The following is a 26,335-nucleotide window of genomic DNA, read 5'->3' as shown; positions in this document are numbered from 1 at the left end:
TGTCAAGAGCAGGTGAAACTTGTATATAATGCCGAATGAGTTTGCTGTTTTTGTCATTTAATTTGCTTTATTGTTTGAAGTTGCAAGACTGATATTTCCAGTATGTTGCTATTAAAATGCAGTAACAGCGGGAAAGACAGAATGACTGACGGTTACTAAATTGGTCCTTCATTGCCAATAAAGCTCAGTTGTTAGCAGGTTATATCAGCTTTGTGTTAAAAGACAGATGAGCTGTGTGAAGCTGCATCCTGCATTGTCACCCTGCTCCTGTCCTGAACTTAACCTTTTAAGTTGCCCCTCTCTCTGAAATATTAGTCTTGTGATGGAGAAAAGCTTTTAAAAGGAATTCCAGCTCTGTAGATATTTTACCTTTTCAAGCAACTAGTTGTAGTTTTCTGGAGTCACATTGAGAAGGCCTCAGAATAGCTTGTCATATACTGAGAAGAAAAAAGGACAAATTTCTCATCTTATGTTGAAGCATGAAATTAAAACAAAAGAACCTTGAACCTTTTATTCTCAGATTTTAACTATCTCAGACCATCAACCAAACAGTTTCATCTGGCTGTTTATGTGTGGTTAAGTATCTGAATAAACAGTCAACTATTCTAGTGTTTAAATTACTATTGCATCCTTTCACACAACACCACTGTCCTATTTCTCTCATAAGCAATTCTCAACTCTGTCCCCAGCGGTTGTTTATGCACCAACAAGGTACTGATGACCCACATTGCACCGGGGCTTTGCGAGAGTGATGTAACTTGTTAGAATCCTATTGACTTAAACATGTCAAAAACAGCAAAGATCCCAAATTGAGGAGAGAAAACCCCTATCATAAGGGCTAGGCAAGAACAGTAGGAGCAATAATAATTCTGCAAAAAATTATCGCGGTATCAATTTGGTATTTTAAACAGAAACTGACAACATCTTATTACAAACCTACAGGTCAGACTGTTAACCAACAGTGTTGTGTCATGGAGACTTGAATTGTATTATCTGGGCAGTTCTAAGTTCATGTCTGAACCTGAGGTTCATGGCTGGTGAGGCACTGATGTCATCAGTCAGATTTACAAACATATGAACCCTACAGAGTAGCTTATTCACCATTTTATTGGCAGCAGTGCACGTGTTTTGTTTAAAATATCATATCATCATTCTTTACATATAAAAACTGTAGCATAGAAAAAAAAGCACATTTAAAAAAAAAACGTTTATCTCTTACCTTTACTATAAATGAAGTCTATGTGCCGCTCCTCCTGAAGAAAAGCATCGATAACTTGCTTGTAGAAATCTTTCTTATCTTTCTTAAGTTTTAAAAGTCTCTCTGTCTCAATGGAAATCACTGCCAGTGAAGACAGTCATCCTTGATCGGTCCTGTTACGACTTTATGTTTTGAGTCTTTTCAATGCTGGGAATGCTGGAACAGTGACCACCAGCTGGAGCAACTTTGTCGCCTCAGGAACAGTTTGAATGAGATCCTTCTGGGCCAAAAAGTTGAGAAGCTGCCCAGGAGATTTACATTCATTACTCACCGTTTGTGAGCTATACAGCCGAGAGATCCACTCCGTTTGAGAAAACCGGGTCTTCTGTCCCGTAGTCTGAAGCGAACCTGTTAGCTCAGGCGTTGGTCTTCCCATAATTATTATCTCCTGCTTCAACTGAAAGCCCGGTTTAATAAATTCTTTCAGTTTAGCTGTGTAATCCTCCATTCTGGAAATAATGCCAAGCAAGAGGAAAAAAATAACTGGATGGCTGCACTTGACTTGCCATCTGTTTACTGTAGCTTGCTATTGCTAATTACATTATTCTCTAGCTAAGCAGTAAGAAGGATCCCTGGGATCACCAGTGCCCCCTACCATGAGGCACCGTTACTGCGTGCCTCACATAATGTCTCTGCAGTCGTTTTATGATCGCTCAGCACAAGAAAAATGTTAGTTTTTGATGAAAAACATTATACACATCAGCTAAACAATGGAAATTTAGGTCATATATTAAAAGTGTTTGAAAATTGTAAGCAATACTGTCTCAGTGCATAGCATGCCAGCACAGTTAGCGTAATCATTGTGCAATCCATAATGGGCTCAGCTGGTTGCCGTGTCACCGCACATCTTTTATTCATATTTGAACGGTAAATGTGAATTTTTTTTCAGCGATTTTGGAAAAAAAAAACTAAAAATGGTGAAGTTATGTGGAAAATAACTAGATAGTCCAGATCAATGACTAAATATAACCATTTAATTTATTTTTTCGTTTTACATTTTCATCTTTCCATGATGACAGGTGAGGCCTGGCCTCCCCTGCCTCTACTGACTGCCTCCAACAAACAGCTATATATGAACTTCATATATAGCTGTTTGTTGGAGGAAATATTAAAACCTATGGAGCATGCAATCAAGCAAATGATTATTATTGTAGTTGATCATCTCAGAGACGGTCTCAATTCACACTGTTCCACTTTTGGGACTCTAGAAGACATTAAGAAATTAGGATTTAAAAAAATCCAAGCCAGGGTAATGTTTTTCACTAAACATCAGCGTTTCAGTACGGCTGTATCAGGAGGTGGTTTACCAAGCCAACTGCTCTTGCTGTATTTTAAAGATCATTGATTTATCAACAACACTGGCACAGGTTGACAGCATATAAAAACACTGACCAGGCACAGATAAACTGAGCTTCTCCTTTTCCCAAACTGATCCAGACCTGACCTGTTCAACTGTGAGCGGTAGAGTTAAACTGTAAAATGGACTACTAAACTCCTGTGCTTTAGAAGAAAAGACATTAAGAAAGGATGAGAAGCCAGGTCCTGCTGTCTGCCAACACTTTTGATTCAGTGAGGATGGAAAAAAGATCAGTTTGAACTCTGGCCTGCTACACCATGATCAGCTCCCATGTGAGGCCACTGAAGGATAGGCACACCAACAAAGGAGAAGAGAACACTTATAGAACTTATTATATTTTTCTTTGGTCCTCTGTCAGCATACATATCTTTGACCTATTTGGGAGAGTGGAGCAGCCCAGCCTTGCTCTGTGAACCATACAATGTAGCTACAGATTGAGAAAAGATGAATCACAAAGTGTGTCTACCTTAGTATCTTACTCACTTGACCAGGGCCAGTGATCTGGTCTGACTGCTGTGGCCACGGAAGACAGAGCTACTGGACTGGACAGCATAGTGTTAGAATCTGCACCAGCGGGAGCATTGGAAAAAGTTGTCAAGGTAAAAGCTGAAGCACGTGTCCGTTCTCCAACTACGGAGGGGGCTGCCCTAAGGGATATTCCTGTTGGATTAATGTCTTTGTGGGCTTAATGAATCTGAAATTAAATCATCTCGAGCTTGTCAAACATAAGCTCCAGCAGAACACACTATTAATAGTTGTGATGGACATTAAATTATGAATTTTGTTTTTTTAACATCTACTATAATTGCATTTACTCCACATCATGTGAAATATTGTCTTCTTTGTGGAGCCCAATGCTTGCTTTGCTGGACTGATTTGTAAAGATTTATATTGATTGTTTTACATGATTGATGAATGATGAATATAAATCATTGTAAAACTGTAGGTATAATTCATCCCAACCCTGTCCTTGTTGCCATTAAATCATCTTTATTTGTTTTTGAGGGAGTTCCTTAATTCTAGAGATGAGGATTAAAGATTTGTCTGCATTCTCCCAAATACAATAGAATAAAGTGGTCTAATTGCCCAAAATGTCTCATTGGAAAAAAGGCCTGGTAGCTTGAACTACTCCACATACATTTTATGCTTATGAATTATTTTCCTTCACATTGAATATTTGGTAAGATACATTTCTATCAAATTTGTCGAAGGCAGTTCTTCTATATTAGAGACATGATTATATGATTTGTCATAAAGAGCACTATGGGTAAAGGGATAATATTTTGTTTTTATTTTGGTGTATGTTTGAATAGTCCCTTCTACTTCTGTCTTTTAATCATCCTGTGCGCATACTACAAACTGAAACCAAATTGATCAAGAAAAATTAGCTTTATGTTTGAGCCAAGGAAATATATAACATTTTGGAGATAAAGGCAGCAACAACACGTTCAAAGCAAACTATTATCAGAAGAAATATCCCTCTGCGTTTTTAACATAGATTACTGTTAAGCTATCATTAAAACTGATTTGTACATTTTTTGAAAATGAACCATGAAACAGCCAGCCCACACAATTATAGGATACATGATTATAATTTCATTTATCTGATTATATTTACCACCTTTTTAATCAGTATTTAAAAACAATTATCCTTAAAGTAAATGGAATTTCTGTTCAGATTTTACAACCTTGCCATCGTTCACCATTAGAGTAGGGTAGGGAGTAGGGCCTGAGTGAGTCAGGCCACCTGATGCAGTGTCTTTAAACAACACTGCACTGGTTTAATGCTTGTATTATCAGCAGATATAAACATTTAAATTTGAAAAAAGTAAAGGTGGAAAAAACAACAAAGGAGAGGTCAAATATACCCCAACATGATCATCATGACACCCAGAGGACTCACAGAGTGGCAAAAAAGACACATTCAGTACATACTGCAACACGTATTTTGCAAAACACCAACTTAGATTATGCATCTCGTGTTTGCGGACTCCATCCATACATATTTATAAGTATTTGGATATATATTTATGTGTACATAATAGATAAGACTAGGCTTGAATGTACTCTGTGTGTATTTTGAGTCATTACTGTGTGGATAACATAAGTATTTGAAAACACCATGCAGACTCTACATTCCCATGTTAAATCTGCAGAGACCAGAATCAGACCAAACCAGCGAAGGGATGATGGCTTATTAATGCACAGGGACCTGGTATATTCTCGACACATTCAGATAGTGCATTTAGCTTTTTGCCCCATTACGGGCAATATTAATCTGGGGGTGCAGGGCCCATTTCCAAAGAGCCGCACTGTAATGAGAGATCAGAGGCAAGGTTTTATCATAGGCAATAAAACATGAGAACGGCGTGTCTGTTAATAAGACCCCAAGAGGATTGGAGGGGGTGGTGGTGAAAGACATGGGATCCGCGGATCAAAGAAATGTCTGCCTGGATAGTGGATGGAGGAGAGGAGAGAGGGGGAAAAAGAGAAAAAGAGAAAAGCAGAAGATCAAAGCAGAAAATGTCCAAAAAAATTATAGATTGTGGAAAAACAGCTGATTTTTTTTCTGTTCATTTCTTCGTGTTCTCTTCTTCTTTTTTCTGTCACTTGTGTTCTGTTCTTTGTCTACCCTCATAACAGCACTCTGTCCCGTTATCACCTGTACATTTACAAGTATGAATAGTTTGTATTTCCTGCCCCAAAAAACTCATCAGCCATGTTTAGAATAATTTTTAAGTATAAAATTTGAACTACTTCGCTGCTTAGAAAACTTGCATCTGGCAAGGTTTGACCAAAGAGGAAATTAGCCACTCTTTTTTTATTGGACTTTTAAAACCACTTTAAATTAGCTTTCTTTTATCATGATATAAGCATCTACCTGTCAGTCTCCATAACTGTTAGTGATTTACAGTTCAGCATTTTTGCAAGAACATCATGTCCTGCACATTGGGCCTAAATCTCACAGTGTATTTAGCAAATACTGTACATAAATGTGGATCATTACAGGATTGTTCAGTGTAAATGCACTTCACCAAACAATACTTTTACATCTTAAATTAGAGAAGTGAACATATGAAAGACATGCTTAATATTTCAAAAATCAAATACCCAATTTCATTATTATGGAATTCAAATATTGGATGGACAAATGAGTTCCCAACATATGTGGCCCCTTTAGAAACATGAAGGACTAAACTATATCCTCTGGCATCATTATTCAGGAAGGTCAGAAATGAAAACCTTGCTGTGAAGCAGCAGCTCTTCATTTGACAGGAAGCTTCTCAATTTACTTTGATTGGCCTTATTTTATGCAGGGCCTTGGTCTGATTGCCCATGGGCAACTCTACATTTTTGCTAGGACTAGCAAAATCAGTATTTGATAGGCTTACTGGCAAAGAAATTGGGATATAACACCTCAGGTTACAGCCATCAATCAATGAAAGTTTCAACTCTCATATTCTGTGAAAGAACACACTTTGTTTTTGGTCTCTATGAACAATACTAACAACTCTTTCCCTAACAATACCTACACAATATACCATATGATTTAATGGAAGTGGAAATATCCATGGAAACCAGACAAATGAAAAACAAGACTGAAAATTAAGGCTTTTCTCAACAACTGATTAGTTAATTGCATGCTCTAAAACAGAGCAATTTAGTTGCTGAGAGTAAAGAGTTTAAAGATCTTGGGCTAAATTTAATGACATGGGGTAACAGCACCAGCTGAGTCCATAGCTGACTCAAACTCTTTGTTTTTTCAAAAAGTTGCAGACTTCTGTGTGATTCTCATGCCCCCCCCTCCCCCCACAAAAAAAAATACAAGTGTATCCATTTAATTACACGTCTGTGACTGATTGATATTCACAAGCACTTGAACCAAACCCCCACTTGTTCCCAAATTTGTAATTTTTGTGTCTTACCAAAACCAGACCTCAACCAAACCATTTTTCCTCCCTTCAGTAGATTCCATAGTTGTGATGCCTCAACAGCAAATCCATCTTATTTCAGTCTGTAAGGTCAAAGGGTTTATTATATTTATTGGGATTAGAGTTAATGGAGTTTAATTGCTAAATGTGTCTTATTAGCTGTTGTCGTAACATTCAACATTAATTCATTTATTCAATGAATAATATCACTGCTCATTTATTCTGCCATGAACTGTGGGTTGCTTGGGTATTCCACTTAGATGGTGCCTTATATGTGCGTCAGTTCGTGGGTGTGCATTTGTGGAAAATGAACCAAAAGACGCCAGAGAAGCACCCACTCTGGGAACATTTTTTAGGATGCCAGGAATCAAATGTTTGGTTTTTGTTTTTCAAATTAAGAGAAGATGTTGGTGTAAATTTAATTCACCGGTGCTAATTTTCTCAAATCTTAATTTGGTCCATGAAGTTAAAGTCTCTGGATCCAGATTTTTTTTTTCTACATGTATTTTCTGTCAGTTTGAAGCAGAAATTCATTAAGAGAAGAGACTGATCTGCCCACATGAAGCTCGGAGGCAAACTCCATGCTCCTCTTACTTCCTATCCCGCCTGTGCTTAATGAAGCAGGATTGATAGCATGCCAGTAGAAAACACAGATCACCTCATCAGGGACTAGCTGGGGGAGGGACACTCCCCAATAAATAGCGCAGTAAACACACAATTAAGGGCCTACGTTTCTCCACTCTGTTATTACAGACAAACAATTAAGCATCAGGGCCAAGCTCCTCATTTGTATCAGTTTACCCGTGTAATCAGTAATTTAGAGATGAGGTGCCCAGTCTCAGCTAGAGACTCCAGGAGAGGGTCAAAGGGAGTGTGATGATGGTGGTTCATCGATCAAATATTCACCGGGAGTACGACTGTAGGGTGAAGAGTTTTGCCCCTTGCTATGTTGCCAGGAGGAGAATTTCCTCCTGCTTTTTGTTATGCTTTTTTAAAAAAAGAGACATAAGAGTATATAAGACTAAACCACTACCACCTCTTTCATACAGGTAAGAGAGAGCAATAGCATTGCTCTGATACACGAGCCAACAAAAGCAAACAGCAAGTGCACTCATCTCCACTGACGTACACTTTAATATTGATGTTTCGAGCTCCGGGCCTTTTTTTCATCAAGCCAAACACAGCAGGCCGGAGGCTAAAGACAGTGTCAGAATGAAAGGTGCACTGCAACCACTGGGCATTCATCTCTGATTGTTTTTGCACAGTATATAGTACAAAGAGATCTGAATGTTCACATAAAAACCAGCTGTCATCTAAAGTTCCAATCAATAGATCAGGTAGACGCTGGCTGACGCGTGTGTGCCGTGGCTTTTGCATGTTAATGTTTGACTGCCATCTAGTGTGAGATATTGGAAATTAAGTGTTAAAAGTACAAGGTCTGTTGGCCTGGATGTGTCATTTGACATTCTCGGATCTCAACGAATAAACAGATTTTTACTTTGAATGGGCGATAATCTTTTTTCCATGACGTTACTTTAGCTCAGTCGCCCTGGACTTTTTAAAATCCAATTCCTTCAGTGTATCAAGAGCATGCCAAAATGCTTGAATCTTCCAGAAATTACATCATTTGCACTTAGACAAAATGGCAAGAATCTGTCCACTGCTATCTCAGTTCTATTGAACCTATGGGATGAACACTAATGTGTCTGAAGCCCCAGGACCCCTAATGTTACACTGATGTGAACACAGTCACCTTTAACATTAAGATGTTACAACTCTGAGCAAGTAGAAGTTTCTTTTGCCTTCTGACAAGATTGAGGAGGCTTTTTATTATTCCTCAGATAGTTGAACATTTCGCCCAGAGCACATATCATGGACCATAAATTCAAGGAGAACTAAGTCTTAACTGTCATCGAGCAGATTACAAAACAAAATTCAATCCTTTGCATTTAACACATCGTCTGCGGAGCAGCAGTCACCCATGGGAAGCCATGTGTATCAACAGGTCAGACACAGGCAGAAATTCTAACTTTCCAACATATATGTGTTTGATGGTGAGGGGAAACCGGAGTATCCAGAGAAAACATATCAGACACAAGGAGAGCTGGGACAGATCGTGCATGTCTCGCTGTGATGCAACAGCGCAAACCACTGAGCCAGTGAGCCAGCACATAAAACATAATGTCGATCTGTGCGGGCCCCCTTGGGCACTCAGTGTAAAGTCGGAGATACATGTGCTGTCGTCTGTGTTACTTCCACTGCAGAGCTGCGGCACTTTCTCTCTCTGTTGGCTCAGTTCATCATGTACATCAGCAGAAACTACCATTGTCTGAGTTCTATCGGCAGTCGGACCATCAATCAGAAAATCCCTTCCTTTAGATAACTTGTCAAACCAGTAAGTCAAAGACATGAAGGCAACAGATTGTCTCTGTGCATCAACAGTACAAAAAACATTTTCAAGCTGTCTGAGCGTGCGGTAAATACTCATATATATTCACAACTGTTTCATATCAATTTTTTATTACATTGTTTCCTTAAATATCATTCACACTTTTTTGAAAGAAGAGAGAGCGAGTGGATTTCCAACGCTTATATTCGGTCTTTTAGAGGATAAGTGTTCCTGTGATATAAAAGTCACAGGAAAAAATGTTTAAGCCAACAGATGTTTAATCAAACTGAATTGAATTTGTCAGACTTCATTTCGTATGTTTGTTTTGTGCATTTTGGTTGATGGCCTGTAGGGAGATCAAGAAAATGCTCCCATCTTCTGTTCTGCTTTTAAATTGCCACTTTGTTATGCCTTGTGTGTGGTTGTGTATTCCTCTGTTGTTGCTCTGCCCAATTCCTGATTATTTTTTAAAAAATCAAAAAAATTGATTTTGAAGGGTGGGTATACATTTTTTCCCAAAATCATCTCAGGAGCTGATATAAATGCATGGCTGTCCCCATCCAGTGTTGTCTCAGGACAGTTAAGGCGAAGGAAAGTTCGTGAGATGAAAAGCTCTGTTCATTTCATAATTATTTGTTGTGTGTGTTTGTCTATAGCATCTTGATCCATTCTTAATAACCAATTCAACTTTTTTTTATTTATTGGCTGATTATTTTCATGTAATGGAGATAAAAAATTTTTAGGAGGGGGGCTCATAGGTGCAATTTAGCAGGTGTATCTATGAAATACATAATTGTTTAATCACAACAACCTTGAATTCATTTGCATCACTTTGTCAGTAACCTTCTACTCCATACAAGAAAATGCTTCAGAGAATACAATCAAACTTCACAAACCATCATTCGTTACATGCATGAATATTCTAAGGAATGGGAAACATCAGCAAAGCAGCAGAATTCAGAGCTGCTGTTAACAATTAACTAAGCAGATGAAAACCACAGAGTATATGAAATCATGAATAATACATCAAGCACTCCTGCCTAATAACATTTCTTGAATTTTGCCAATTAAGATTCCATGAAAAAGTTCAGATAAAACTATGAAACTGTCTTATGTACCCAGTCCATACATGTGCTGGTGCTTTTGAAGACCACACACCCAATTAGCCTCACTGACATATTAACATATAGGAGATATTTTGAAAATTGCACTTTTCATTATTTCAGGATATTTCTTATCATTCTGTAAATTGATAATTTCTTTGGATAGTACAGTCCACTGTCTCATAAGCCAGCTTCATACACATGTTCATGCACAGCAGACTGGAAGAAGTACGAGTTTTATGTTTTTCTTTTTGTTTTTTTATATTGGTTTGAAAGCAGACACTGTGGTCTTTTTCATCAGCAATTCATGAATTGATTTAAATTTAAAACCACGTTCTGGGAAAAGCAATGATTGTCATTAACTTTTTGGAGGTTGATGCAGTGTTGTTCTCAACTGCCAGTGGGAGAGTTGTCAGTAGTATTTTGTTTGTAAAGGTGTTAGAACACACAGAGACATTTTGGAGTAACAGACTGAAGCAACATAAACTGAAATTTCTGAATTTACTTGCAGCGAGAAGGCAGATAAGATGCCCTTCTAAACTCTGCTGCTTATCTGTGACTTTTGGTATCTTTCATGCCCTTCAACTAAAGACAGATTTATTTCTAATCTCTTGACAATTTAATACCCTCCCACCTTATTGTGCCTGTATATAACTGTAACCTTTATGTGTCCAGAGGCGTTTAGAAAATCATCTTAACCATTGTAATTAATATGTAATTATTGTAAACAGTCAGGATAATTACACAATCCTCTCAGAGCCCTCTGGATATTCTTTATTAAGCCTCCCTCTGAGACATTCCAGTGGTGCCAAAACTATATCTTTACTCATTACTTTTAACTCATTGGAGTCATTTTTAAGGCAGTTGTATCTGAGTGCTGCAGCTCCCAATTTCTGCTCATAAGCCATTTGAAATGGCTTCATGTGAGAAAACATTGTGTTTTTGTAACACAATTTGAACTGGCACCATTCTGATATGAAATCAGTCCAACATGTCTTCTGATGATCGCCACTGAAATGGAGTAGCCAATGAATTACTCTAATGCCTACGTCCGTCACCGTGACGGTGTTTTCTCACAATGTTTTATTGAGAACAGAACTCGTCCTCTAAATGCCCCATTGAAAAATGATTACATCTTAGCCCTGATAGAAAGTTTGATTTCTTGTATCTTGTAATTTCCTGCTTGGTGAAGTTTGGTGTAAACCTCAACGCAAACAACATTAAAAAAAGGGACTTGACTTTGACAAAGCACTGTTGTGTAGATTTCAAAGTTATCAGAATCCCATTTCAGAGACCAACAGTGATTCAAAATTTTTACATTTTTTAAAGTGAAGTGAATGATATGAGCGAAAACAGTTTCTATACCTCTTCAGTTGATAATCAAGCACAATATGTCTCAGTAGTCTCCATTAATAACTACGAGTGGAAAACGGGCGAATGGTAAAGTGACCTACAGCAAGTGTGACAACTAATGGTATAATTGCACAGTGAAGTTATTTTATTTTTTTCATTTGATTTCATTTCCAACTTTTTCTTCAAACGTTCCCTAAGGAAATTAGGAAATGTCCTGTTGCTACACTAAACTGCAAACCTATTGTTAACTAGGCAGGCATTAGACTTACTTGAAATTGCCTGGATATCTCAATTCTCCCACCACATTTTAATGCAGCCATTTTAATGATATCTCTATAAAACGCCTTTGTGAAACATACAGAATTCCTTTCTACACATTTTCTTTTTTAGGTTTTCAGTTTCCTATTCATGGTTATCCTAGATATGTCGCAGAAACTTATATATTCTGAAATCATACTGGCCATTTAATCCAATCATTTAATAGATATAGACCCTTAAGTGAATGTTTTTTCATAGTTAGCTCCGTTGCTCATAGGTTTAGAGGTGTTATTATATTTAAAATGTTGGCCTTTTCATCTGACAAGCTACAAATACAGGCCATTTTCTCTCAGCATCCAAAGGCACTTACAAAAGCGAAGCTAATGGTTGATTTTTCATTGACTTAAATTGTTCTGTCTGTCATTACCATATCTTAATTTAAGATACTGAATTTCAACTCTAGTATATGCTGCCTGTGCTGGGCTGACCAACAGTTCTGTGGGGGCTGAAGGGGTCCACATGTTCTTACTATATTTCAAGTATTTGGCAGGCAACTGCAATGCGGTATTTCTACTCAACTTTGAAAAGAAACTTGGTTTGACAGTTTGAGTATCTTGAAAAAATGGGTGATAAAGTGTCTAAATAAGGAAAAGTTTCTTTTCTGAACTACAAAGACGCACTGAGGCATTATAACATTTCAATAAATCGAGGTATTCTTAAACTTTTGACAGTCAGTGTGTCTGCTGGCTTACCTGATAAGAAGTGGCTTTAAGTGACACCTCCCTGCAAATCAGCAGTGCTGCAAAGCTACGAGACTGTAATCAGTTACCAGATATTCATTCACAGAAAGGCATGTGTACCAGCTGGATCATTTCTGCGGTGAGATTGCATCTCCTTTAATCTGTGGAAAAAGTGACATCCCCTCCCACGGGCCAGATGGTAAACCGAAAACACACACTGTCGCACAACAACAAACAAATGACACATCTGGGAAACCAAACATACATCAGCAAATTATTCATGGTCTCTTTTTTTTTGATCCGTTTAGATGTTCGCTCATTATTAGTCATTGTCGAAAAAGCTTATAATGCCAGGATGGATATTAGAGAGAAAAGTGGACAGAAACAATGAATGATTATCAAAATAAGAAGGGGATTTTATGTTTTGATATGAAGGGAAGATTATAGAGGAAATAAAACAAGGAGAAGATGACAATTTACTGAATGCATGTGGGCTGATAATAAATGTAATCTACATTTAGATGAGGTCATAGTTGACTTTACTTGCTCTGATTACATGCAGATTGTTTGAGGAGGGGCTACAGGGCATCTCTGTGAGGAGAGCTGGGCCCTGAAATAATCGTATCTGCACATCAGCACTCCACAGAATCTTGAAATGCTGCATGTTTCGTGAAACACATGCAGAATGTATATTTACAAATCCTGTCTAAATCGTATAGTCAACACTGCATTTTAATAAATTAAGGTTTAAAAACATTCTAAATACCATCCAGTTTATTCAATATCATTTTCCAAATAATACTTCTAAGACTCCAAAGAAAACAAATGCTTGTTTGATTTGAGTTATGTTTTATAGGGGATAAGTATATATAGCCGAAAATAGGTATATATTTTATTTGTAAAATCTTTGTAAAGTAGGTGTTTCAGAATATATGCTGTGCCTTTTCTAGGTCCCTCTACATTTTGCATGATCTTCAAGTTGTTTTCTCCTCACTTCTCTCTCCTCTGCACAGGTCACAGGATAAATGTAGCCTTTGCCTTAGAGGTTAGCAGCGTTTAAGATAATCGTCTTGGAAAATATTATCGGAACCGTACCGATTTTTGTCATAAACAGGAACAGGAGTACAAGTCTCTTACAAAGTGGTCTCCATGTAAGTTATATCACATTACAGGCATAAAGCACCTTCACCTACAAATGTATTTAAAAGTACTTTTCATAAAACAAAAAGATTGCATTCACATTTCCATGCACATCGATACAAATGTACACTAACCAGATATATGTGTTTATTTAACAAAAAGCATTTCTCTATGAGTAGCATGATAGTCTAGTATATTATAGAATAAAATAGCACTGGAGCAGATCTTAGATAGGGGGTGTTCAATAATTAGGGTGCATAAATGCTGAAGTGAGCCTCTCAAGACTGGAAAGTCTGAGTGCATGGAGATGAATTCCATAATGTGACTGCAGAATGATGCTGAGAATTTCAGCTAACAGCGTGTCTAAGATGTACTATGGAGCCACAAAAGGCCTAATTTTACATTAAAAACCACAGGTATCAAGTGATAAATAAGAAGGTATTATCAAGTATATAATGCTATCTGGGCTTACATGCATAAGAGACTAACTACCAAATTTACACTTTCACAATCCCATTTTGCAACAATATCGTGTGTCGTGCTGCCTATGGAGAGCTTAAAGTGTATTTCTTTTAACCACAAGAAAGGAAACAGTGCTCTTTGGGCTTCCAGTCGTGTTGTGAGGTAAAGAAAGCATCATATTTGAAATATCTTCTAATGTACTGCTAATGTACTGCAAGAACATTAGAAACATCACTACATCATTGAAATGATGGTAAAATGAAAAGGTAAGTTATATAAAGATGGAATAATTGTTGGATTAAATTATATTATATACCGGCCGTAACCAAAGAAGGGGCATGTGGGGGGGGGGCCTTAAAGATCACAAACACTACAGGAAAAACACCAAATATTTTTCAACTCCTTGTCTAACTTTTTTAATTTTTGTAAATAATTACCTCGAAATATATTGATAGAATGGAAAATTAGATTGATCACCTAAATTGAACTTTAATCAGTAAATCATAAATCTTAAAATGTATTTTTTTAATTATAACTTACTTTTTATTAGGAAAAAGGACAAAAAGAGATACAATAGCGAAGCTTCTATTCTTTCAACAGTGTCATCTCCTGTTGCTACACTGTGTTCTATGATTTTTTGATTGTAAGATAGAATACAAAAGGTCATCTCATATTTCATATTCTCATGTGAAGCAGCATTGTAGTAATATTCTGCTGTAAATAACAAAGTTTAATTGAGATTAAGCTAAGTCAAAATTCAGTAATGTGCTTTTGAGTGGTCCTTCCCACGCATTCCAAAACACACACACACACAATAAAAAATCCAATTTAAAAGAAATAAAAAAATCAGTTGACATCACTGTTCAGGCCTATAAATATGTTCTCACATAATATTTCTACTCAATTTCCCTTTTAAGTGTGAATTCATTTTTGTCAGTTTGATTTATTTATATCACATCCAACAACCAACAACTTAACTGCTAACTTCTGTCACTTCCTATGAGACTGCGATTGGCTGTAGATTTATTCTTGGCAATGTTTGCAGTTTTGAAGCAAAATAAAATGACAACACCCTTTGACTTTGTACTGGAAGATTGTTAATATTCTTAATTGTCTGTAGAGATTATGAAAAAAATTCTAGCGGATAATTTACCAAAAGTTGAATGTTTCTAAAGCTAACCGCAGGGTGTCGCCATTACGCAGCTTTGCTTTACTCCACGCGCCCGTTTACGTCTACTGTGGGATCACGTGACACATCTGTCAGGGGACAAGCATGGCGGACATGCATGTGGAGCCTCAAAACAAATTGCACCAATTGTCCAGTTAACCCCGCCGCGAGGAAACATCGATACTCTGCGAAAAGCCGGGCCGGCGGTAACAGAACACGCCACACAATGGAGGAGACGAATAAACTGCAATTTCCGTCTCTGCCCGCAACCAAGGAGGACCTTCTGGTAAGTGAACAACGACAGCGACATATTTACTGTCTGCTAGCCTTAGCTTACCGTTACTTACAGCCAAAATATGTTTCAAGCATGAAACTACTTATGTTCTGTGAACATTATCATAAACTTGCCTCGATGTCTTTTGTCGATAGCCCTTTCTGTCGAATATACGTGGCGTATTTCTAGGGGCAACGAGTGCTAGCCCTAGCCTTCTAGCATTAGCCACGTCACAAAGTCAGCTAGTACTAATTTTACAAACTGACCAGTCTCTGAAAGATGCTGGTGATCTGTCATGTCGACTGAACGACCAAACAGCTTCATGTCCACTTGATTTTTAAACCCCTTTGTACAGGACTGGGCCTATCCGATGAGACGGGAAATGCAGGTAAGAAAGTCTACTCCCCTGGCTTCTTTATCATGCTCCGCAATCAAACATTACACCCAATACGTGGAATACTCCTATGTTTAGTGTCAGTTGCTGCATAATTATCGGTTTACCGATATTTGCTCTCACAACTTTTTTTTCTTTCACCAAACCCTGCGGAATAAATAAGGCTGGGTTGTACGATATTGTGCTGTTTGGGTGTTTAACCGAAATCTGTCTCGATTGTCACTCTGCAAAGGGCGGAGTCACAATCCAAAACACAACCACTGTAACTCCCACGTCATAAAGTCGGGATGTAAAACTCCTGTCATGTGTGAGAAAATTATTTAAATGAAACACCTAACCCACCGACTTACACATTTTCATTAAATTGTTTTTTGGAGGTTTTTTTTTTAATTTTTTTATTGGGCTCCATTTCCCATAAAATATTTAACAAAAGGCAATGGCAGCAATTGCAAAAGGGCAGTTTCCATGTAAGAATTATTGTAACCCTTATATAATCATAAAAACGTTCCCTCCACAGTCAGAGGTGTGTAGAACACCCACATAAAAGTGTTATAAAGCTAGATGAAAATATAGCTCAGGTTTTTAGTCTGGCAGCCAACAAAGTACAGCAATGTATAACTGTGTGTTTATTGTGTTTACTTCATTGCATGCTCTTTTTTTTTTTTCTTTTTTTAGGAGATATTACCAGGATTATATTTAGGTCCTTACTCTGCTGCGATGAAAAGCAAGGTAATTTTTTGCAAGATGTTTGTTACAAATTACAATTGAAACCACAGATATTGTTTTTTGGTACTTCTAGTTCCAAAAAACATCTTTATCTTTTTCTAGCTGCCAATTCTTGAAAGACAGGGAATAACACATATCGTGTGTGTCCGCCAAGACATTGAAGCCAATTTTATCAAGCCGAATTTCCCTCATACATTTAGGTAAGTAAGAACTCACATTATTGACTATGGCAACATGCACCCTCAGTCACACGTCAGTCGTCAAATGCATGGGAAAAAGTGGAGTGTCGTTTATTGCAAAAAAAATGCTTTCTTGCTAACCTTCATAACTTTTTTTATTTTTACAGATACCTTGTGTTAGATATTGCAGACAATCCAGTGGAAAACATCATACGATTTTTCCCTACAGTAAGTGTAGAATACTTCAGTTAATGTTTGAGTTGTTCTCGAGTGAAACAGAACCTCTGATAGTTTTTTATTCAGTGATAATTGATTTTCATTTTCCCTGTCTTGACGGATTTGTGCCCAGAGTTTTGACATCAGAAGGTTTTTCTCTCTTCCACTGATGAAAGCATACATTGTCTCAATCTGAGTATGCTGTGAAGGAGTTTGAGTTGTGAAATTTTGTGAGGAGATGTTATTTCCAACATCATCTTATGTGTCTCCCACTGTTGACAGACATTTTTGTCTTATTATAATACACTCTCCCCTGAGGTTCCAGCTGATGGCTTCCTGGAAAGACCTGTTCTCGTGTTTACTTCTATGAGGTTTTAAAGCATCTTGTCCAATGATTTCTTTTACAAACTAAGTAATGATCTCCTAGAGGCCCTGCTCGCTCCTGCTTTTTAAATATGTTCCAAGTTATCCGATCCTAACATATCAGTGAAAAATACAGAAATAAACACTCCTGAGATGGTTGGTGGGTTACTCGGACAACATATGAAGGTGAAAGGCATTCCATTTGGAAATGGCAAAACTAATTTCAGACATCAGTCAACCCAGTCTTAACTTTCTATCTTCATTTCTGTATAGTGGAACATACTGAAACTTGTCTAATTGTTTCAACTTAAAAATGAGAAATTATAACAAATGCAGTTGCTAAACGAGGAAGCAGTTCCAACTTGGATTTATCCTCTTTTCTTCTTTTCTGCAATCACAAATTCAGTTTATCTAATGCATGACTGTATTTACTTTTACAAAATAATTTAACATAATTAGAAAATCAGTTGTTTAACTCCACAGTCCAACACAGAAAATAAATATGTGATCACCTCATTTTGCATCATGTGAACATGACTCCTTTCAATGCCAGCAGTGTAGTTATTAAAAAAAAAAAAAAAGAAAAAACAATATGACATTATAGCTTATAGTGAACACTGGACTCCACTTTGTGAGGAATACACAACTTTGGCAGTACTCAATATGTTCCTGCCGCTCTGTGGGTATGTATAATGTTACCCATTTTTTTCAAGTTACCCCAAGTTTGCCTCCCACTTAGGCTGCTTACTGCACCAAATGTGATTTTTTTTTTTTTTTTTTTTTTTTTTTTTTTTATGGGGGGGGGGTCAATTTCCACAGAGCTATTCTCCAATTAGTTGATTCACATCTGGAAATTGCTCCTCCATGCAAGGGCGCTGATGTCAGCCCGTCAGCCCCCTGGACTGACATCCTTTTAAGCCTATACATTGCAACGTGAGGGTGCCAACAGATCATGAGTTTAACCACGCAGTACAAATGTTTAATTAACAAATATGATGATCTCTCCTTTGGATCTGGAGCAGGTTCATATTTGTACAGCAGGTGCCATGTACTGCTGGCATGTCATTAATGTACTTAATATAGTGTTTTTCCCTTGACAGACTAAAGAATTTATTGATAGCTGTTTAGCAACAGGAGGTAGGGATTCATTTTCATGTTTTCAAGCTTACAATTTATTGCAGGAAATAAGTTTTTGTTTTTTGTTTTGTTTCCCATCTAACGTCTTATGTCTGGCTCTCATAGGAAAGGTACTGGTTCATGGAAATGCAGGGATTTCAAGAAGGTAAATTTTGTTATATCCGCTGTGTCCTATGAAATAATACAGTGAACTGTCAGTGGAAACGAGTGAGGTTGTCATCCATTTATTTTCATCATACCAAATGTTCTTGACTGAAATGTAACATAATGGAACAAATAAGAGCTTTTTCTTTCTTTCTCAAAATCTTTCAGTGCTGCCTTAGTGATAGCATACCTTATGGAAACATTTGGAATGAAATACAGGTGGGTATTATAGGATTGTCAGTCATTAAAGTAAAGATAAAGTCCTATGATTCTTTTCTATGAAAATGTGGACTTGTGCGTCATCAGGAATGAGTTGCTTTATGACATTGTCTATAAATCACAGCTACGTGTTTAGATACGAAGAGTTGGACTGTAATGACTTTATATTGAATAATGTCTAATTGATAGTATATCTTTGATTTTTACTGTTTTGCTGCCTTAGCCCTCAGGGTGAATCATTGTATTGTAAAAAATCTTTGACTTCTTTTTTACAATTCACTCTGATTTTTCGCCAGTTTGATCTTAACTTTTTCCCCTCCAAGTTCACTGAATTGTGTTCAGAATCCTTGAGAGAAGCCATGCACAAATTCAGTAATTAGAAAAGAATTTATTAAAATTCCCAGTGAAATCATCTTCAAATTGGAAGCAATACAATTACCATTGAACTACTACCATGGTTTCCTTTTTGCACAGTTATACAACTGCAATGGAACTTTGTTTCCTATTTGCACAGTTCAAACATCATTGTGATTGTTTGGTTGAGGAAGCTGTGGTTAATTTTTTGGGACAGACATGTCTGAATAATCTATTGAATGCTGTAAGTCATATTAGAAGAAGCATAAGAAATGAAACCCAGTTTACTACAGAAGTAAAAAGATTATCCCTTGCTGACACATCAGCAACAAGGGGAATTTTCCTAACACTACTGAGTCAATTTAAACAAATTTTTTCTATTTAAAAGAGCATTTCCCAACAAAAGTAATATTGCTTTACCAGTCCTGTTTTATATTAGATACAAGACCAGATGTTTTATTTGAGAGTTACATTACTTTTATGCTTTAGAATGTGGCTACAGACTTTTTGTTTTCCCAAAACTCAAAACCACTTAAATTGAGTCCAAATTCACAAATACAAAAGACAGATGACCTGAGTGTCTGTTCTAGATTTTACCACCAATGCTCACTCAAAATAAGAGACAGATTGGTCTATAGACCAACAAAATAAAAACAATACAGTCGCACTTTGTCAGGGAATCTGAGGTAATGGTCTAAACCTTTCACTATGCTTATTCTAGGGATGCATTCAGCCACATCCAGGAGAGGAGGTTCTGTATTAACCCCAATGTGGGCTTTGTGCATCAGTTGCAGGTAAGGATGGACTTGAAGAAATAGCATTGAGATTTCTGAATAATCAAGGCTTGAACATGTACCGCCCCCATCTGCCCACCCCCTTTGTAATAAACTCTAAAATCTGAGTGGTCTCATTCACATATGCAGCTTTATCAAGAAACGCTCCAGTGGTTTCCCTGGAAGCTGTTGTGTGAAAGAGACCGAGACTCCATTTCCCTTAAATTCGCAAAGGCAGTTTTATCAACCCAGACACAGCATGACTGCAGATATTTTTGGACGGTTTGTGTGAATGACAGCAGTAACTGTCTATTTATGTAAGCTAAACATCAAAAGCAGTAAAAGAAGAATTGGACGATATCAAACACCACTAAATCAACTGCCATGTTTCCATTTTAAATAATTCCTTTGTCAATGTCCATCCAGCTCAACTAACATCAGTCTCTTTCTTAGGAATATGAAGCAATCTACCTGGCCAAATTGACTATAAAAATGATGTCACCAATGCAGTTGGGCAGGTCCTTCTCCTTACAAGCCGGAATGCCAGGTTTGCACAAATAGTTTTGGGTTTATTTAATCGGTGTTCTTTCACAAATGATTCAGGAGTTACTGCGATCAGTTTTATATGGATTATGATCTTGGCCCCATGGTGTCAAACGTCAACAGGATCAATGGTGACGCCCTGTTTAAACAACTCCCGGAAGTGAAGGAACCTTAAAGTTATTATCTCACATCTGATTTCTTTGAATGTTAATCAGTGATTCTAACTTAGCCGATAAAAAATAATTACTTGTGATGTTTTTTAACTTGCGACACACCATTTCATTGTAGGTTCTTACACACATCTTTTAACAGGAAGCCGTAAACGCAGCCTGGAGGAGGATGAGGACTTTGGAGCAATGCAGGTCACAGCAGCACAGAATGGATGAGCTTTGCCTGAGGCGCAGTGCACATTTTTTTTTCTTTTTACATTTTTAATGGGATTAAAAATGTAAATATTTGAACTTTTTCTAAGGGGAAGGGAATGAGGGTGGGATGGGGGAGCACTCTTGTCTGAGACATGGAGTTCTGATGGGAATGAGTAAATTTGATAACTTTTTTTTTCTTGAGCTGTATGCACTGATGGGAGATTTTTTGCAGTTTTATAGTATTTAAAGCATTTTTGCATTCGCAGCGGGACAGTATTGCAATAATGCACTTTCGATACTTGAATTTGTTTAGATTACCAGAAGGGGGCAAAAAGCAAAAGGGAAAGTCACAAGAACGATGCCCATTGGAGGAGTTGACAGATAGCTAATGCCTTTATTTTGAAGTAATAGGATTCTGGACTAATATATCAGGCTTAATGTTGGCTAGCAAGGAATGGGAAAATAATTCAATGCATAATAAAAAAAAACAAGTCTGAGTGAATCCTACATGAGTGGTTTGTAGTTGAGTGAGTTATTTTAAGAAACAATCTGCAAGCGACAGAATTTAAATTGTAGATGCTATGATTTAAAAAAATGTTTCGAAACTTTCATAATGTTGCAACATAAATATCTAGCTGACATACATTACACAAATTACTTCAATTACTCATCAGGAATTAGCGTTCAGGGTGGAAAACTGTAATCTGAATATAAATTGCATGTTTCTTGAACAGCCAAATCTGACATTACTTTTCCCCAAACAAAGATGTTTTGCATGTTCAGGCACAGTTTGTGTCAGCTGACTTTACTGTGGCCCTTCATTTAACTCCAGGGAGGATTTTAGCATTTAGTTTGTTGCTACATACTAACTGACCCATATTGACAACAAATGGATGATGTTTTACAAAGATAAAACAAAAGACAAAAATATGGTTATGCATTAAGATTTAGAAAACTTTTCTTCCATCAGAAACACAGGTAGGCATAGACTGGATCATAGTATAATTTATTTTACAGTTACAGGTTTTTGCAAATAAATTACATTAAATATATTCCCCTGTTTCCCAACTACAAAAACTTAAATAAGATTTACACTTTTTTTCCTATCAAACATAAACCATTTGATATCATTGCTTTGCTCAAACATCAGCTAAATATTAAACAATCATAATTCATACATTGCTTTACATATCCTCACAAAATAGAAATCTTATAAATTTGGATGTTAAGCCTTCCCATCACATTTATCTTGATAAGCTATACATTTGTCAAAAAAAAGCTTTTTAAATTAAACAGGTCACTAAAATAAAGTTTGAACCATCTTTGGCATCCACAAATGACATAACTGTTCCTAACTGAAATAATTTAGTCTTAAGAAACATAAATATGCCAACTTGATTCGCTAAGTAAAGAGATGTGCTGCAACTGTAAGGTGACCAATATTGCTATTCATTTAAGACATTTCAAAATGTAACAAAAAAGAAGATATTTTTCATATGGATAGGGAAGAGGATGGACATGTTCCACCTTGGTGAGGTAGCCACAGTTACCACCTGGGTGAAGGGGGGGCATATGTTTAACTTGTATTCTTCGATCAGAAAGACTGTTCAGGACCTCAACTGTTGTGAAAATGAGGAGTTGTTCCAAACTCAGCATTTTAAAACAAAAGCGCAAATGAAGGGTTTCCAGTTTTTTGTTGGCTTGCTGCAGCTTTAATGTCAGCAGGTGTCCAAGCTCCTCAAAACAGGTATTCTGTACCAGTTTTATCATCAGTCGAAGAACCGACACTGCATATAAGTCTCATCTTTATAAGAGTAACCAAACTTCTGGTAAAAGGACACATTTTTTGGTGCACATTCCAGCGTGATTTTATAGCAATTCAGTTTTTTGCTGAGAAGAGTAAGTGTTGAAACGAGCCTATGGGGGCAGAGAGAGGGAAAAAAAAGACTAAATCAGCAAGTATCACAGACACATCCTATTTAGTTTTCCTTCATTAAATGAGCCTGGATTTTGAGAATGAAATATTGTCTGAAACAAAGTTTTTTTTTTGTCAAAAGTCCCGCAGGAAGTGTACTCACAGTTTCCCCAGCTGCTTCCCTCTGCACTCATCAATGACAACCACCTCCTCCACCCGGCCTCTCTGCAGACCAAACAAAACCATTCAAGTACAAGTTCAAGATGTTTACCCACATAAAAATTTAAGGTTAATACATTTACATTTGGGGAAAAGAAAAAAAAAGTCTTTTGTAAAGCACATACCAAGCCATGCTTTGGGGGTATTGTAATAGCATATAATATGCTATGACTTTTCACACCGCCCACAGCTCATGAAGAGGCATAATAGAAACTGCATCACAGCTAATGACCGTAAGCTGTAATGCAAGCCACAAAGTACAGACCACAAAGTGTGTGTGTGTGTGCGTGCGTGCGAGAGAGAATATTTACTCCAGAAATAATGTGGAAATTGGTGTAAAATATCACACGTGACAGATATTTTTGAGAATAGATCATTGTACTCAGTTTACTACAAAGTTAAGGGTAATATCCTGCTGTGTAAAGCTGTGTATTCTGATAAAATACAAACACACTTTTAAATACAGAGTTCTATCAATTTAAATTGCCAAGATAATTTTTTAAAAATCTTCCCCTGCCACAATATGTAAGTAGCAGGGAAAGCCAATGTAAATGCCAACTTGAAACACTGTATTGGTGAGTTTTTTGAGGATCTTGGGCCTTGGGGGGAAAAAACTCCAAACAGAAATTCCATTTGCATTTATTTACACATCAACCGCAAATGGTGATTATGTTATACCTTTGCACAAGAGTGGATGAATTTGTGCTCGACAACCAAAGTGGCCGTAGCCACAATTTGTCTTGAATTTGTGTCTTCCACAACAATGACATAGTAGTCTCCAGTCTTCTTCATATGCTCGAACTTTTCTGGAAACCAAGAGAGCATGTATATTTTTGTTTATAATTTGTTTGTACAAACTATATAAATATAAACTAAAACAAACTATATAAATATAATTTGCATGTTACCTTTTTACTGAGTGTCTGACTCTCCTCATGCAACAATTTTGCCTCAAATTTAAAATATCATAATTGGGTAGCATTCTAAAATCTTAGATGATGTTTATTAACTTGATCTGTGGAGATAAGTTCTTTTGTCTCAAGTAAGTGACATAATACAAGTGTAACTTACTTGTGAACTGCTCAGCTGTGACATCTCCTGTCTTGGTCAATTGAGCTAAAACCTCCAGGAATCCTGGGGGGGGGGGGAAATCCAGTGTAAGTGATGATTACATTTCTTCTCAATCCTTTGTGAATTCTTGCTTTCATTTGCTAAAATATCAAACATATATCACCAGCAGAACATCCTCACAATGTTGTTTTGTACTCCCAAATTTTTGCACTCTTTTAAAATTAGTCAATGTAAAATGTTACACTTCCACTTACCCCTGTAGAAGTCTGCTGTACAGAGGGGCCTGAGCAGCAGGCCATCTCCTGGGCAGGAGGGGGAGATGTGGGGAGAGAAAGGGACAGTGTTCTTACTCCAGTCCAACTCCTCAAGCAGAGAAGGCTCAAAGAGTGGAGTCTCGTCCAGCAGCATTCCAGAATTCCTGTACCAGAAACAAACTGCAGTAAGTTCTTTTGCTGCTCCACACCCACGTATGTGTCTTTACAAAATCTCCCAAGTGGGAAGCACTTGATCAAAATGCCCTTTCATCCAACACGGAACTTTGAACAGAGTAAGCAAATAAAAGAACGCCATACTGTGCTGGTCCGCAAGTAAGCTGACACATATGTACACACCCCTGAATTAACCATGATGAAACTGATTTTTGCATGCACAGAGGTGGAGTCATTTATGAGGATTTGTTCATAATTTCCCGGATCTGTTCTTGACCCACATCCGGACATGCAATGTGAGAAGAGCCCATCCCACAGGGGCATCTATCATGTAGCACAGCAAACAGGTAACTGTTCAACCTGTGTGAATCTGATAGTGCGGCCTGCAAGGCAGTTGTTTTACAGCTGGCATCTTTGAGTTCCACTTTTAGATATGATCCCTTGAATATGAATAAGTGTTGCAGTCCTAACAATGGTTCTTTCTGTAGAACTCATTTATGTGATTGCATAGGACACCAAGATCATAGTACATTATCAATATAGTAAAACTGAAATTATCTTAATTTCACAACTTTAAAAAAAAAAAAAAAAAAAAAGGTTCCTGTGCAATGTTTTTGTATCCTGATCCAAAACCAGAGGTTTCCATTTGTTAGGAAATGCTTAGGAGTAAAATAGCTGTTTAATCCAGTTTTCATAACCTTTGGTCATTCAGTTAATCATTTGTTAATAAAAGTGTGCCATCTAGATAACAAAAGTTAATCATTTGAGACAATAATTTAAAAAAAAAATATATTTGACAACAGCAATTTTGCCTAGGTTAAACCTATCACACATTATTTGTTTGTTCTGTGGCCAATGCCAAATCTTCAGGTGCCATACAAGTTTTAATGCCATAATCTACCACATTTTTAAAAATTATTTTCCTGTCAAACGTTTTATTAAACTGAACGATTTTCAAATAGGATTTTACATTTGCCGGGCACAAGTTGTAGCAAAGTTGAAGGTGTCTACACTTGCTAAGCACTCCCAACTGTTCTACACGACTACAAGTTCAATTTTACAATATTGTTGTTATACTGTTCGTTTTGATGACAGAAATTAATCAAAAATAAGAATAATAATAAATCAAGAGAATACATTTTGACTGTAAGAGACAGCTGAAATTTATCACAGTCAGAGGAGCCGACACACAAGTGACTATCGATTTATCCAGCTCTTCCTCAATGTAACTAATTTCACTCTTACTGTCTCGTCTTAAGTATGTTACACCGTTCATTTAAGCTAGAACTACTACGCGGCGCTTGTAGACAAATCACTAGTATCTTAGCATCATACGTAAATTAAGTTGAATGTTTTCGCCCTCACGTCACGCCAGATTGCTATATTCGGCAACTGCATTTCCTTCAAACAGCACCAGCTAGGTTAGCCGACTTCGCTAAGCAACCGGTAGGCTAGCCAAAACCACTTACCGATAAAAGGCCAGTCACGGATAAAACGGCCCAGTGTACGTGGAAAAAAATCAGACAACCTACACAGGAATCCAAACGATTCGAGTGTTCTCAGGGGTTGGCCTACATTGTCAAATGAGAACAGCGTGGGTATTTAACGCCTGCTGTTTCCGTCTAAGCCCGGTACTATGTGTGACGTGGCAAACAAGCTAGGAGAGGAGGGCGCACCCCGATGACGTCAACTCAGTGACAGAGTAGGGCGTCCCTTGAAGTTTCTTTTCATTGAGTCACCACGAATCTCCAGGCGTCTTTGCATGTCATTATTTAGATGTCAAAGATGAATAAATAAACTAAAAACAAATTACTCTCGTTTGACATCTAAAAACGCAAATAATGCAGGCTGAGGC

The 26,335-nt window shown here is 37.2% G+C and overlaps 2 protein-coding genes across 2 annotated transcripts; one reads left to right on the top strand and one right to left on the bottom strand.

The window, feature by feature from the left end:
• The first annotated feature begins 15,231 nt into the window (after window positions 1-15,231).
• On the top strand, window positions 15,232-21,354 carry styx (serine/threonine/tyrosine interacting protein). The gene is made up of 11 exons (XM_086174806.1): window positions 15,232-15,446; window positions 15,790-15,822; window positions 16,504-16,557; window positions 16,657-16,754; window positions 16,901-16,961; window positions 18,413-18,449; window positions 18,555-18,594; window positions 18,762-18,812; window positions 19,888-19,960; window positions 20,393-20,486; window positions 20,795-21,354. The coding sequence occupies exons 1-11, from the start codon at window positions 15,279-15,281 to the stop codon at window positions 20,866-20,868; spliced, it is 783 nt and encodes a 260-aa protein (XP_086030932.1). The 5' UTR covers window positions 15,232-15,278; the 3' UTR covers window positions 20,869-21,354.
• Window positions 20,945-26,154, bottom strand: gnpnat1 (glucosamine-phosphate N-acetyltransferase 1). Its single transcript, XM_086174807.1, has 6 exons — window positions 25,950-26,154; window positions 24,307-24,470; window positions 24,053-24,115; window positions 23,660-23,787; window positions 22,926-22,987; window positions 20,945-22,764 (listed from the first exon to the last, which is right to left on the bottom strand). Exons 2-6 carry the CDS (start codon window positions 24,458-24,460, stop codon window positions 22,617-22,619), a joined length of 555 nt encoding a protein of 184 aa, XP_086030933.1. The 5' UTR covers window positions 24,461-24,470; window positions 25,950-26,154; the 3' UTR covers window positions 20,945-22,616.
• Window positions 26,155-26,335: the final 181 nt, after the last annotated feature.

Source organism: Fistularia commersonii, chromosome 27 (genome assembly GCF_037954325.1).
Source record: "Fistularia commersonii isolate RoL2024-O1a breed Wild chromosome 27, RoL_Fcom_v1.0, whole genome shotgun sequence".
NCBI classification, from domain to species: Eukaryota; Metazoa; Chordata; class Actinopteri; order Syngnathiformes; family Fistulariidae; genus Fistularia; species Fistularia commersonii.
The sequence above is the reverse complement of the archived record's forward strand: the minus strand, read 5'-3'. Positions and strand labels throughout refer to the sequence as shown.

Coding starts and splice junctions, on each gene's coding strand:
- styx (XM_086174806.1), top strand. CDS start 15,279: ATGTGGAGCCTCAAAACAAATTGCACCAATTGTCCAGTTAACCCCGCC. Junction 16,962..18,412: donor TCATACGATTTTTCCCTACA/GTAAGTGTAGAA, acceptor TTCCCTTGACAG/ACTAAAGAATTTATTGATAG. Junction 19,961..20,392: donor GCTTTGTGCATCAGTTGCAG/GTAAGGATGGAC, acceptor TCTCTTTCTTAG/GAATATGAAGCAATCTACCT.
- gnpnat1 (XM_086174807.1), bottom strand. CDS start 24,460: ATGCTGCTGGACGAGACTCCACTCTTTGAGCCTTCTCTGCTTGAGGAG. Junction 24,116..24,306: donor TACAGCAGACTTCTACAGGG/GTAAGTGGAAGT, acceptor CCCCCCCCCCAG/GATTCCTGGAGGTTTTAGCT. Junction 22,988..23,659: donor TCATCCACTCTTGTGCAAAG/GTATAACATAAT, acceptor TTTGGTCTGCAG/AGAGGCCGGGTGGAGGAGGT.